Source organism: Gavialis gangeticus, unplaced genomic scaffold (genome assembly GCF_001723915.1).
Source record: "Gavialis gangeticus isolate Ggan-Ray unplaced genomic scaffold, GavGan_comp1, whole genome shotgun sequence".
NCBI classification, from domain to species: Eukaryota; Metazoa; Chordata; order Crocodylia; family Gavialidae; genus Gavialis; species Gavialis gangeticus.
This window is the reverse complement of record NW_017729027.1, coordinates 2,788,742-2,803,750: the sequence shown is the minus strand read 5'-3', so window position 1 is coordinate 2,803,750 and position 15,009 is coordinate 2,788,742. Positions and strand designations below refer to the sequence as shown.

Below are 15,009 nucleotides of genomic sequence, written 5' to 3'. Positions count from 1 at the left end.
TTTTTTTTTTTTTTTTTTTTTTTTATAATGTAAGCCTGCTGAGCCTGAACTTCTCTGAGCCCGCTTGGGCTTCCAGCGCTCCGTGCACTGTCCCTGCTGCCTTCTCTAGCCACCAGCACAACAGCCGTCCTTCTGCTGCCTCCCCATACTACCCCAGGGGCAAGCCAGCCCAGTCCCAGGCGGCAGGAAGGCAGCAGGATCAGTGCATGGGGTGCTGCTCCCCAGGCAGGCTTGGGAAATAGTTGGGTTCACTGGGTGCTGCCTCTGAGCTGGGGCAGCTCCTGGCCTGTTAGCAGCCTGCCCAGATAGCTCTGGGGGGGACTGCTATCACAGAGGAAAGGACCAGGTCCTCTCACAGCTCAGGGGCCTCTTGGCCCAGTGGCAGCTAGCCCCCCCAGCTGTGGGAGAGGCAGGCAGGCTTCACCAAAAAAAAAAAAAAAAAAAAGGATCGGGCCCCTTGCCACTTCTTGCTTTAGCTAGGTGCCTGCTGAAGTCAGCAAAGGGCCCAATCCTTTTGTTTTTTTCCCCAGCAGAGCCTGCCTGTGACCAGGGGCTGAGCTGCCGGTGGGCTGATCGATTCATGAGGTATGGGGGGTCCTGGTCCTTCCCTTTGTGGCGGTGGTACCCACCAGGGCTGCCCAGGTAGGTTGCTAGCTGGCTGGGTGCTGCCCCAGCTGGGAGGCAGCAGTTGGCCTGATGCAACTGTTTCCTGAGCCTGCCCAGGGAGCAGTGTCCAGCAGGCTTTCAGCAGGCAAGCTTGGGAAACAGTTGGATTGGGCTGGATGCTGCCTCTGAGCTGGGGCAACACCCAGCCCACTAGCAGCCCGCCTGTGTGGCCCCATGAGGCGCTACTGCTGCAGAGGGAAGGACTGGGGTCTCCCACAGCTCAGGGGCTGCTTGGCCCACTGGCAGCTTGTCCCCTGGTTACAGGTAGGCTCCAGGTCTGACCAAAAAAAAAGAAAAAAGGATTGGGTCTCGCTGTAACATGATGGAATATTGAAATGGTGGGTAGCAATTAAAAACCCACCATTTCAATTTAGGGACATAAAATAAACTCTTGGGGATTAAATGCTGTCATGTGTACAAGCGCCCCTAAGTGTGATCACAGTCCATCCTGTTTGAATCCCTCAAAAAATATTAACAATCCTTACTTTCTGTTATAACATGCCACAGTTTTAGCTTTAAGATAGTCAAAAAGCAGTGAGCAGGAGGAGGGTCCATCCACCTTTTGTTTTAACTTTTTCCCAGACTTGAGAGGGTGAAATAGGATTGCACTTAGAGACCTGATAAGTAGATGAGGATCTGGTCTATGGTGTTCCTTAATCATGCCAATAATCTCACTGAGGACCCTACACTTTGAAGTCACTTCAGTTCAAGTGGATCACGCTAGGTCAGGGAGTAACCAGAGTGGAAGCCAAGATCAGCTTAGTTACCAATCCAAGTCCAGGATACAACAAGGTCATGGTCAGGGCAAGCCATTGGCCAAACCTGAAGGTCCAAGATAGAAATAGACAGGACATGAATAAGAGTAATCCTGGAGCAGGGACAAGGAGGAAGAGGCAGGGGACAGAAATAAAGTGGGGGGAGTCTAGGACAGGAGTTCAGAGATGGAGGTCACAAGCTAAGGTTACAGAGCTGAGGTCAGAGTCAGGATCAAGCATCAGAATTGGTTTAGAGGGGTTCCAAGCAGGCCAGGAATACAGCAAGACAATCTGTTGCTTAGATAGCTTGCTGCTTTCTGCCCTGGGCTTATAACGCTTAAACGGGGGAACTTCTTCTTGTAGCCGTAGGGATGACTCAAACTGACTGGTTACTTCCAGCTAGGGCCTGGAGCTTACAGAGCTTAGCTCTCGCTTGCTTGACGACTGTGTGTTTTACATAGAATTGGTACACACTCTGAAAATTGGGAGGAAAGCTCTGTTTGGATGCTAACATCTGCTCCCAGGTATAATGCTACTGTTTTATCTCTTGCACTATTCATCCTGTGCTATAATATTTAAGCCTAATCCTACACACTGCAAAGTCCTTGAAAGCTGTGCCATTGAGTTATTAGGAGTGAGATCAGGTCTTTTCCTGTCTCAATTAAGGCCCTGATATTGGTGATAAGCTTGTTAGAAACATTTTTATGAAACACATTTGACATGATTTTCAGAGTGGGTCCTATGATAGAATTGCCTCAAAGTTAATTTGCAGGGACTGAGGCCTTTGTCCCATCATCATTTACTTTTGCACAAAACTTAACCAAAAGGAGCCCTGATTCCTGTGGGAACATCTGCGTGCCACCATAATACAAACATACAGTGAGTATATGAATCTCTTTCCTATAACCTAGCTTTAGCTTTATCTACTCTTAAAATCTCTAATCAAAGACATCCAAAAGGCCAAAGAGATTAAAGTGCAAAATATTTCTAAAACTATTTAAGCTTCCATGTGACTTGCTTTGTCTTTTTGTACCTTCTGGGTGCATCTGCACAGGATGCTATATTGCGATAGCGATGAGCTATGGCAACACTGGTGGGCACTAACTGACGCCGCTGCTACTGCGCAATAGTTCGTCGTTACAGCGGTGTAGGATTGGAAATGACCTGTGCACCACTGGGACTGCGCAGTACCGGTGGGGACTGCACAGTCAGGGGCACGTGTAGATGCAGATGCCCTCTGAAACCTCTACAAAGGGAAACAAGAAACAGCTTAATGTGTTTCTAGTGTTAGGTTACCAGAAATATTTCTTGGTTTAGGGAGATGGGCCTACCATTTAACTAAATTCTACTGCAGTGGATTTGAAATTAATTGTTGGATTTATAACAAAGGATAAAATCTGCTTGTGGCCATGTGCTTTCTAGGAAAACATACATATATTAGAATGTCTGAAGATACTCTACTGCCAAACAAAATAATCAAATTAGAAATTAAGTGCCTGAGCTGCAGAGGCACTAAGTATTTCAACTTCTATAGCAGCCAGCAGAGTAGATGGGGTTTAGCATTCATGGTCACATATTAAAGGCTGATTGGGTTCCTTTCAGGATTTCCATCAAATCATTTAGGCATCTGTTTTCATTGACATCTTTTCTTTGTCAAATTGTGTTTCAGGAATCAAAGTAGATGTTTCCGATTTCAAGGAACAAGAATGGCTTTTTCCAGAAACCACCGCTAATTTTGATCAACTACAGATCCAGTATCATGGGTTTTGTGCGCACACATTTGCTGTGAAAGATGGCCTCCTCCTTCCAGGTGCATTCTGTATCTTACTGTATAGATGTAAATAGTAGCAAAAAATAAATTTAAGGATGTGCACTCTGCTTTTTGCTGTGTCAGGGTACAAACTAGAATAATTTTGGATGTATATATAGTACACATATACTATATATAGTTTCAGGAATGCCATTTGATAAAGACTGTAAAATTACAATTAGTGGTCAAATAACCATGTGTCTGGGCATGGGTATGTTGTTCATTTATGTTGAAATAAATCTTATCCCGGTTACCTTTTCAACTCTTTAGGAAGAGGAGGAGGGATGTCACTGCAAGAATAAAAACAAAGCAGTTTTAATGGTAGGCCGGTGTCCTTTGGCATAAAAGGGTATTTGAGTCAGAATCAGATATTCATAGGGAACATTCAGGACAGATATTGTGCAGATGTAGGCAACATCTGGATGGGGAATATGTTTTATATTACCTTGATAGATATAGGTGATAAAGTCTGAGAAATGTTTCTGCTTGTTATTAAGTATGATCTAGTCTGTGTGATACTGTAAGCTGGGAACAAGCAACTATTTTTGGTCTGGATAAATGGATTTTATTTGTACCTAAGACTTACAGGTAGTGTATGTTTTATTTTGAAAAAGGTTTGGTTCTAGAATTGTTACTGTTTCATATGTGCACTTTTGCTTGAGGGAGATGCATATTTATGATTGCAAGTGCCCTGTGTATTTAATGCTTCGCTGTTTTTTACTCTTGTTTTTGCTTTGCTTCCTAGGAAATCCTACCCTTGGTATTTTGAAACATAAGGAGAAATTTTATGCCTTCAATTCCAAGGAATCTGCCTATATTTTTGCCCAAAATCCGGATAAGTTCATTCAGCTGATTATAGAAAAAGCAAAAGAAAATGCAGAATTAATTCAGTTGCTTGAGCTTCACCATCAGTTTGAATCCCTTGCCCCATATACACAGGTAGTCACTGCTTGTACACTTTGTTTGAAGAGGTGATGTGTTACTGATTTAGCTGTCCTTTTAAGAAACATGGAGTGAATAATTGTTACAAAGGCTGCAAATAAAACCTTGTACCACTATAAAATGCACAAAACCTGGGCAAACAGATGTCCATGCCTTTGGTGCATGACAGAAGCCCAACGTTTTGAGCATAACAGTTTTTACTGCCTTTTCACAGAAAAAGGCTGTTTGCTTTGCAGTGTGAGAGCACAGGCAGCCCAGGCTTGCCCCTACTTCCCAGTCACAGGTGCTCTCAGGGCCTGATCCTACAGGACAGTACCAGTTTTCAATTAGCAATACTTGTGCCTCAGATTAACCTCATTGGTGTAGTATTGCCACTGCAGACAGCTTTTTCCAGTTATTCTCCCATCCAAATACTAACAGGGCTTGACCTTGCTTAGCTTCTGAGATCAGACAAGATAAGGTGTGTTCAGGGTGGTATAGCCATAGACAACAGCACCGGCTGCTTGACTCTGACCCGGGATATGCATCTGCAGGTGTAGAGCACAAAACCCATGAGCTTCCCTGCTATGTACCTGTAGAAAAATTCCTGGAGTGAGCATCTGCAGGTTTTGTTCTCTTGTCACTCTTCTGTTTTAAGGATATTCTGTTATTGTAAGGCACCCTGAGCCTTGGTGGGAAGGGCGACATATACATCAAATAAATAAATAAGCTGGTCCCTCTTCATAAAATATGGCTGGAGGAGGTGGTAATGGATGTGATCCCCAATAGGCTAGTGGGTAGAATACTCATCCAAGATGGAAGAGACTTGCATTTAATCCTTTTTTCTGCCTGAGTGGAGTTGGGCTGTGTTTCCCACCTCCCAGGTGGAAAACTAAGCTACAGAGTAATTTGGGGGTGGGTAGGGTCTTGGTTCCTTCTGTCAGAGCTTTTCACTTTGTATGGAATAACTGAATATTCATTGACCAGAAAGAGAGAGAACTTTGTAGCCTAATGGTTAGGGCATAGTGGTTAGGGAACCTGTTTTCTAGCTCATGTTCCAATGAATCTTTCTTCCCAGCATGTGCCCTAACACAAGTCTATTCAGGTTCCTGACAGATATTAATGTAATCAAAGGATGGGATCTGAGGCATTTTATCCCAAATCCCTAAAATTACTTGTGCTTCCATGCCAGACGTTTGAGGTCTAGCACAGCAGGATGTGGGACTTCGGGGATTTGAATCCTGGAAGATCACATACCAACTGCAGAAACTTCCTCAGCCTGATGAAGGGTTTTTAAATCTGAAAGCTTGTTTAAATTTTTTTCCCCAGCTACTTAAGTTTGTCTAGTAAAAGATATCAGATTCACCCAAAGAACCTTGTCACAGTCCATCATGTGTTTGTTGGCACTCAGGGAACCCAGGACCAGGGAGTGGCTCCCTGGTTATGGGCTGCCTGTATACCCTTTAAACTTGCTGGTGCTTAGGGAGCCCAGGACTGGAGACTGAAGCCTGATCCTAGGCATCCCATGCTCCCAGACCTTTAAAGGATGTACATGCAGTGCAGGACCAAGGAACCACTCTCTGATCCCAGGCTGCATGTGCACCTTTTAAATTTGCTGGTGTATGGGGAGCCCTGCATCAGTGACGAGCTCCTTGGTGCTAGATTTTCTGCATACCCATTTAAAATTCCTGGTGTGTGGGGAGCCGGGTACTGGGGTTTTTAATGCATGGTTTGCAGTGCACTGGCAAGTTTAATGGATATGAAGGCAGCCCAGCATTGGGGAGCAGCTCTTCGGTCCATGCTTCCTGCATGCTCTTTCAACTAAGTAATGTGCCACAAGTTCAAATTAAACACAATCAGATGCACTACAAATATGTTCCATATAATATTCCAAATGCGCTAAAAATATGTTCCATAATATCTTTGAAGCTGGTTCACCATTTTTGTGGCTGGTTTGTCATTTTTACCGTAAAAATTGCATGAATGTGTGGCATGTTGCCATTTATTGTGTGATTAACATCTGCCAGGCATCCCAGTCACACTAATTTGTTCTCTTGTGTGCATTCTCTCTCTTTTGTTGACTTCTCTTCCCTGCAAACTAGATCAGCTTTATTGAGAGAGATTGAGAGAGACCCATCAAAACACTCTATAGCCTTGTGGTTAGGGATATACCTATGAGGTGTGAGATGTAGGTCCAAGTGCCCTGAGAGAGGCAGGAATTGAATCCAGGTGTCCAAAATGCTGAATGGATGCCACAGTCACAGGGTTATTCAGAAAAAAGATGGCATCACCCAGACTTTTACAAGTAAAAAGGAGATCTGTTAAGTGTGCTCTGAGTATCCCGCTGGGTTGAGCCCCTCAGATGAGATGGGTGGGGAAATCTGTAGCTCATGGATACTGAAGAAACAGAGTTGTGAAATACATATCTAACAGCTCAGTATTGTACATGACTCTGGATATGTCCAGAACCAGATATTTAGGTGCTGAGGAAATTTTATTGGTGGAAATGTAAGTGAGATGTAGTTAGTCACGTTAATCTGAAGTTAAGTAAAAAGTAGGGTAGATTTTCACCTCATCCACTAACCAAAGCAGATACACATACCACAAGCTTTCATGAACTGAAGTTCAGAAGTAAACTTCAGCTAATGAAAACTTGTGCTCTGTCTGTCTACTTTAATTAGTCTATAAGGTCCAAATCAACCCTGTGTTTTACTGGAAATGTAAGTGTCTATGGCTTTTAAAACCCTTCAGAATAAGATAGCTGTATGAGAGTTTTGGAGATCCATATTTTGGGCTTATGTGCCTACAGTTTGATGCTTCTTAGATGGGTAAGCCCTTTTGGGGATCTAGCCCTATCCCAATTTTAAAACATAATTAATGTAGGAATATTAAATCTGGTGTCCTAGATAATTGTTTTCTGCCTTTTTGCATTTCCTGTTCAATTTCAGATAGGTACAGTGCTGTTCATCTCCATTTTTAGGTGGTCTGTGATACAGGTATTATAAGCATTATCCTAGAGGGAGCTACATTTCAGTGACGGATTAAGTAGTCTCTGTGTAAAGTTTGATTTCTGGTTTAAGTCAGTAAAGCAGTTCTGGAATGACAGATATGATATGAATGTATGATCCTTATCACTGACCTAGTAATATAATTGTTATGTAGTTGGGTCTTTCAAAATGCTGTTTCAGTATTCCCAGGTTACTGTTTGCTTTAATAAACGTGGTGTAGCGACATGTCATTTTTTTTACTGTGAAGTACTCCTAATTTTTTTTTCATCCAGGTCAGAAGTGGAGACAAACGTTTGTTGAAGCCAATCACAAAATGTGACAGCAGTACTCAAACTGACACTCATATCTTGCCTCCAACTATTGTGAAGTCCTATGAATGGAATGAATGGGAACTGAGGAGAAAAGCCATAAAGCTGGTTTGTATCAGTGTCATCTGGAAGATTAAGCTTTCCAAAATTGAGCATGTGTATGCTAAAGGTTGGACTAAATTATTCCCTCTGGCCTTGATGTATAACACACAAAAAAACAGACAAATTCCTGTCACTGTTCTCTGTTAGATCTTTTTTTTTCACATTTGTATTCCTATTTCAAAAGTTTTCCACCTTATCTTTTTTGCTTGGAGCAGTATTACCAGGTCCAGGCCCCTGATTCTAAAATCACAAACACATTCTTTTTACGTTCTAAGATCTTTTTCATTAATTGTGAATTTTAAGAATGCTACTTTGCACTCAGTTTAACCTTTTCAAGATAATGTGCCATGCGCTCCCTTTGCAATAAAATGATACAGAAAAGCCCATGTTAATTTTATGGCAAACTGCGCTCTGTGTTAATATATTGTTGTACCATTAGGTCGCACAAGAAAGAATAGCAATAACTGGCAGTAAGTGTAGATAGAGAACACCATTGAAGGAGTTAGTTAAAAAACTAGTAACTGGTTTGAGGAAAATATGCTGCATGAACACACAGGTGATAGAATCTGTAATAAGGCCCATTGCATATGTAAAATTCATAATGAGCCTTGTCTAGCCTTTGGCAACCTGATTCAGGTATCCAAGGAAATGCATATATATTGCAACATCCGGTTTTGCCAAGAGCAAAATAACTTACAGCTAAATTTGCTCAGAGTAACATTAACTAACAGTTAAGGCCAGTTCTACATGGGACCAGTTATACAGTTATTTATTTACCTGTTATAGAAACATTTCCCCAAAGGTCTTGGCATGGCATTTAATAATATAAAAATAGATTATCTCAAATCTATTTGAGTAATAGACATATGCACTCTCTTTCTTGTTGTTCATGCTTCCGTTTTTTTCATAATGTCCAGAAGTAATCTTCCATCATATACTTTTTATCGTTTTACATAATTACTGACATTAAAGGTTCACTGGAAGGTGGAACAGACCAGGTGATTTTAAAGCACTAGCTCAACAGTGTAAAGAATTCATTGAAGCCTTTTTGTAGCCTTTATTACAGGAGGTAAAGAAACAAACTGTTGTTAAAATTACATGTTGCACAGTTAATGATTTGTGAACCCAGATAGCTACAGATGTAGAAGCCAGAAAGCATCATTATAGTTTAGAACTCTTAAACATACATTGTTTCTGATGTCTTAATAGATACTTTTTATTCAGATTTTTTTTTCCTTTTAGGCTAATTTACGTCGGACATTAACTCATTCAGTACAGACTAATCTCAGTCACATGAGAAGAGAGAATTTCAGCCAGGTGTACCTTTTGAAGGATTTTAGCATGCAGACTAAATGTGACAGCTCTAGCAATGTGCCCAAGCCACAGATTTTCCTAGCAGGTCTCAGAGGTGGATCATCTCCAACTACTCATATGATCAAAATGGATTTAACAAGAGCAGTTGATGAAACCTAAACATAGTTCACAAAGAAAAGCCTGATGAAGTATAGTAAACGTTTGTTTAAAAATCCAGATATATTTCTGAAGTAAGTTCAAACATGTCTGTTGGTTCCTAGAGCAGTTGTTACGCTGCTTTCCCTGTTTCCATATATAAGTAGTTGAGTGCTATGAAGTGATAGATAAGAAGCCTGAAACATCCAGTTTTAAAAAAAATAACAAAGAATCTAGACATGGCTGAAAAATCTGACTTAAACTTACTTTCCAATAGGAAGCACATGTTTTTGTATGTCTGTGATATTGTAATACCCTGAGTGCTCACCAAAGCACAGCTTTTCCTTTGAACTTCCCACAGAGATTATATTAAAAAGATTGGTATGAAATATAGAGACCAGTTATTCTGTCCTTATGCAGAAAAAAGTTCTTGATGATATGGTATGAAGCTAATCATAGGAAAGTCATCCAAACATTTCACTTTTCATCTCCCCCTTTTGGAGCACAGTTACTGAGATGATAATAATCAATTAGCTTCAGTGGCAAGAGATCAACAAAGGTCCTCAGCCCTTCCCATTTGTGCTTCCTATAAGTTTAATAATTCTATAAGAGTCCAATAAATTTAATTCCCATAAATTTAATAATCTGTGGAGTCATTCTAGCTTATACCAAGAACAGAATAGAAAGGATGGCCTGTACTCTGGGACCTATGACACCAGTTTTCTGGTGCTCTCCAAAACTTCTCTGTACGCACTGCCTAAATGCTGCAAAGGCGAGTACTGTAGGAATGGACATACAGACTTCAGGGTAGATTTTAAAGATTCTACTTTCCTGATACATTTTTTTAACAACCAACCAAAATATCATTTTTTTTTTTTTGTTACAGTAAAGACAGGCCAGTATAACATATCCCTGCTCTAATAAATCAAATGCCGCTGATAATTTTTCACTAAATGACAAAATAATTTTTAATGTATTTGAAAGTCAGGCTGCAACAGTTTCTTGATAAAATGTGAGGTGATGAAACAGAAAAATACTTCTCATAAATTATGGGTCTGATAGTTTACTTTCTGTAAAACATCATCGGGTATGGGATTAAACAATACTATGTAAGTTTTTTGTGCTGTACTTCTACTCAGGTGAGGCATTTGACTCTCCCTGCAATCCTAGGCCATGAAGACAATAATGATTTTAGTAATGCTGTTGGAAGGGTTAGATTATGGAACCTAGGGAGTTCCCTCATATCCTTAATATATGGCAGGGGTGGGCAATTATTTAAGGTGAAGGGCCGCTTACCGAGTTTTGGCAAACTGTTGTCAAATTTCCCTTTCCGGTGCAGGAAAGCAGGAACAGCCCCATGGTCCCAGGCCAGAAGCCTCTGTTAGGCAGGGGTTTCTGGTTGGGGGGCCAGGGCTAGGCAGACCTTGCTGCTGGGTCCTGCCACTAGCTTCCTCTGGGTCCTACTGCCCCTGGCTCATGTCATCTTTGACAGGCAGCTAGGAGCAAATAAATATTAATTTACTAATTTTTTTTAGGGGCCCCACGGGCTGGATAGAATGTCCTGGCGGGCTGGATCCGGCCCCTGGGCCATATTTTGCCCACCCCTGATATATGGACTAATTAAGTGGACTGTGACTGCATTGTAGCTCTGAAGACATGTAGTAACTTTCTTTTTCCAGTTAACTATTTTGACAGATCAAAAGTACCTGAATTAAATAGTTAATGAAAGAAGAATGGGGCAAACCATTTTAAGGCATTTCAGACATTTAAAAACATTTAGCAGGAAAAAATACCTTAAGTAGAATAATTCATTAATATGTTCTCCCCTCTCTGCAGTTATGCCACTTTGAAGGAATGGCCAGGATGGGATTTTTTTTTGTGAGAAGGGGTGGCTGTTTTTAACTGGTAGTTCAGTTATCAATAACCTGAGTACTGCATTACTGGTCACATCTCTGCTTGTGACTCTACTTCCTCATTCAGAGGATGTAAGGGTACTAGTGTAGTATTTAATCCAGTTTATGTTTTTGCAGTTATCTTTTCATATTTTTTGTTAATCCCTGCTTGCTTTTGATTTCATATCTTGCTTTTTCCAATTTACTGTATTTGAACTGAAAGATCATTTTAAAGTGGCAAAGATGCAGTGGTTTAAAAGGGCATTTATGAATAACACTTTTTACTCTATTTTCTATAACTTAGTTTTCTTGCCCATATGGGATGCTTCAGCATAACCATAAAATATTGGGTAATACACTTGTAATCATTTCAGAATGAACCAGATGCTGTGTGTGAATGAGCAAGAATTTGGAGCCAAATACTGCTTTTGGCTGTAAGGAATATATTGCTATGGGTCTATAGAATTTCCTGGGAAATTAAGTAAGATTACTGCATTTAGGAATGCCTGTATTCATTTTTTTTAAATTGCTTTTAGGAATTGCATAGGAATGGGGAAAGATGGAGTTAGAGCTTTGATGCCCTTGTGAACCTGCCTTTGTCTTCTATTTTTTTTCTTCCTTCAGTTTTCCTCTTCAGTAGCTTTCTTCTGGGCAAAATCAAATATTCATAACAGAAAGGCAGCACAAGTGTTGGTTTTTACTTTATTTTAGAGCCAGTAATTAGGTGGTGAAGTAAGTGCTTGGGATTGTTAGGATTTAATAATGTTCATGGAACATATGCCATAAATGCTGTTTACCACAGTAATGCTGAAAATGTTTGTTTTGTTTTTACTAAAATTTTTACTTTCTCCATTAAGTTTTGTTGTCTGATGAAGAGAAAACTGATATGGGCAGGGAGTTGCCAGTAAATTGTAGCTTGATTAGATCTCACTTAAATTCAATGAGCATTATTGAATAGCTTGCACATACAAACATTCTCCAACATTTGTTTGGGTAGAATCTTCTATATCCCTGCAACAGCCTGAACAAATTATTCCATTTTCCCCAGCTTTAAGATTCCTAACAGCCCCAAAGACTGTATCACAGACGTCCCCCGTCTGTGTGACCCAGAATCCTTTAGTCACAAGCCTACTGCTCTATAACAATGTGAATTTCTCTTGTCCACCATAGGGAGTGGTGCATGCTAGCTTTGGAATGCAGCCTGGGAAGTGAGACTAGAATGGGGACATTAGACTGGATGGCCATCTAAGATGGTCTGTGTTGCTCTAAAACCAGTTTAAGTTGTCTTTACTGTGCCTGTTTAACACAGTGGAGCTGATGCATAACTTTTATTGGGTGCCTTTGGTTCAAGGATACCTACCTAAAAAATAAAGGCAAACTTCTGTGTCAGCTTTTCATGTCATGAAATTTCACTGCAGTATAGCAGTACAGAGCTTGGCCTGCAGCTGTTACTTCAATCTGTAGGTCTTTCCAAGTTATTTACCATGTTTTTTTCATGCTGAAGGAATGAAGTGGCTGGATAGTTTCCATTAGGGCAGTATGCAGGTGAAGGCATACACAATCCATACTGCGTCCTTACTTCCTTCATGTCCTCATGTGACAAGATATTTAGCAGAATTCACAGATTTGTTAGAATCTGATAGGGCTGTGAGTGCTTCTGCTGTGGCTTCAAACTTGTGACCTCTGAGCTGTCAACTGTGCACCTTAGCACCCATACCACCCCAGCCCCCACTGCCTGCTAAAAATTGTGGGCATTCATGTGATGATTTTTCCCTCTCTGTAAAACTCCTATAATTTTGCACCTAGTTTTTGTTTTTTGATGTAAATCTTCATAGTAGAGGCTGTGGGGATGGTCCTTGAAGTCTTTTTTTATCACTGGATTTTGAGGAGTAAATGAGTGCTGGCAGGGCGCAGGTCCATTAAAGTGGGAGTTTCAAACTTACCTCCCCCCCGCTAGATTCATAGTGCAGTCTCATAGGCCGAATCCAGATCCACCTTTCATAGCAGGGTGCACAGCAACAGGGCAAGGCTAATGCAGGGGGATTTGCTCCCGCCTCCACTAACGCAGGTCCCCAGCGGGGTTCTTTACCCTAGATTTCAGTGGTGGGCCCCAGTGCTGCTCATCCTGGCCCCTCTAGAAGCTCTGTGGGCCAGTTGAAGCCAGCTCTGTGGGTCAGATCTGTTCCAAAGGGTAGATCTTTGACAGTTGACACCCCTGTATTAAATAATTTAATCTGGTTACATCCAGGGCTGAATTGAAACTGTTTGCAGCTAGGATGCCTCAATCTGCTATTTCTCTGAGAAGTACTTGGTTTTTCTTTCTTGTGACATGATGTGCGTTTGCTTTAGGTCCCTTTTATATTTGATATCTTTTTTTTCTTTGCTAGCTATATTCTTAAACTGGCTAAAACACGTAGGATAAGGAATGTGCAGTCACTAAATTATTGTGCAGTGACCTGGCTTCTGATTTTTAGAGTTGCTGAGCACATACCTGACTCGAGTTGGTGCTCAGGACCTCCAGAAATCATAGAATCATAGAAAATTAGGGTTAGAAAGGACTCAGGAGATCATCTAATCCAACCCCCTGCTCAAAGCAGACCATCCCCAACTATATCATTCCAGCCAGGGCTTTGTCAAGCTAGGCCTTAAAAACCTCCAAGAATGGAGATTCCACCACCTGTCTAGGTAACCTGTTCCAGTGCTTCACTACCCTCCTAGCGAGTAAGTTTTTCCCCTGGCTCACCCCAGACATGCTGAGGAGGCTGGGTAGGCCCAGCCACAGCCCCCAGGCAGGCACAGAGGGAGCTCAAATTTTCTGCTTGCCCAGAGCCCCAATAAATTTTAATTTGCCACTTATTTTTCAAGCTGCTAATTCGCATTTGAAATCTCTGCTTTTATCTTGTGGATCTCATGCAAGTGCTTGCACACTTAGCTACACAGGGTGCTACACGGCACGGTGCTGTGTAGCGGCCGCAGCCACTCCCAGAAGCAGCTGCAGCCATTGGCCATTGCAGGATTGGCTGTGGGGGTCTCCCCAGGCAGCTTGGCTGCAGGGGGACCCTCCCTGGTCAGTGGAACTGGTTGCAGCTGGGGCATGTGCCCCTACTAAGGCGGCACCAGTTGCCCATGGCACCCTGGAAGCATCTCAATGCCCCCAGCTGTGGCTGCAACCCGCTGAGAATGGCTGGTTGGCTGGCCTCCGAGGGGGTCACTGTATCTTGCCTGACTTCAGCCTCACACAGCACCTGTAGCCACAGGGTGAGCCCAGGCTTGGTGCCTGCAGAGGCTGCATCTTGGAGATGAATGACAAGGAATTCATTAAAAGGAATGAAAATAGAACCAGGGACTGAGTCATGAAATCATCCCCTGGAGCCTGCATGGAAAGTAGAGGCCCAAAAAGAGGTGGCTGGGTTTAACCCAGGGCTCATTGCCCTGGGTTTGGATGCCCATCAGAACAGCTGCCTGTGTGCACAGCTCCAGTTCCTTGGGACTGGCCTGGAGAAGGGGTTAGCCTTTGCCAGGTCTTGAACGTGAAATTATTGTATCGGAAGCTCAAAATTATATTTGCTGAGAAAGTATGGTACACCGAAAAATATGCAAATAGCCATGCAAATAAAGCTTCTTACTTTATATTGCTCACTGTAAGCTAGGGAGTGAGTGAGAACTGGGTCATCAAAGTTAAAGCATTTCTTTATTTTGAGGCAAGCAATCAGAAGGAAGTGTTGACACCGAACCCAAAAGTCAGTTAAGACTCCCTGAGAGTACTGCATCAACTACCTGCCTCGAGTCGAAAGTCATGGTACATTTGGATATTTTTACTGTTGTTGATCGCACATTGTATAAAGGTTGTCATGCTCGTATAATTACGGTAATGCTCGTATAATTACGGTAATTCCGTACGCCCGACCCGGCGCGCGGCTGCTTGCAAGGGCAGTTCCAGGCAGCGCGCATGCGCATGAGCCCGCCCTCCCCGCCCAGCAAGGCCGCAGGGCCACGTGATGCACTTCCGGAGGGGCTCAGGAGGAGCCTCGGACTCTATGGTGATGGAGCCGGGCGGGCCGTTCTAGCCAGCCCCCCCCCCCCCCCCCCCCCCGGGGG

At 42.4% G+C, this 15,009-nt stretch overlaps 1 protein-coding gene across 2 annotated transcripts in view; it reads left to right on the top strand.

Annotated features, from left to right (window-relative positions):
• CFAP206 (cilia and flagella associated protein 206) overlaps positions 1–9,406 on the top strand; it is a 38,732-nt gene extending 29,326 nt beyond the window's left edge. For both annotated transcript variants that reach the window (XM_019520373.1, XM_019520374.1), the window contains exons 10-13: positions 3,091–3,231; positions 3,977–4,170; positions 7,433–7,576; positions 8,813–9,406. In XM_019520373.1, the coding sequence (XP_019375918.1) occupies positions 3,091–3,231; positions 3,977–4,170; positions 7,433–7,576; positions 8,813–9,043 (710 nt within the window). In that variant the 3' untranslated portion in view covers positions 9,044–9,406. The remainder of the gene's footprint in view (positions 1–3,090; positions 3,232–3,976; positions 4,171–7,432; positions 7,577–8,812) is intronic.
• Positions 9,407–15,009: the final 5,603 nt, after the last annotated feature.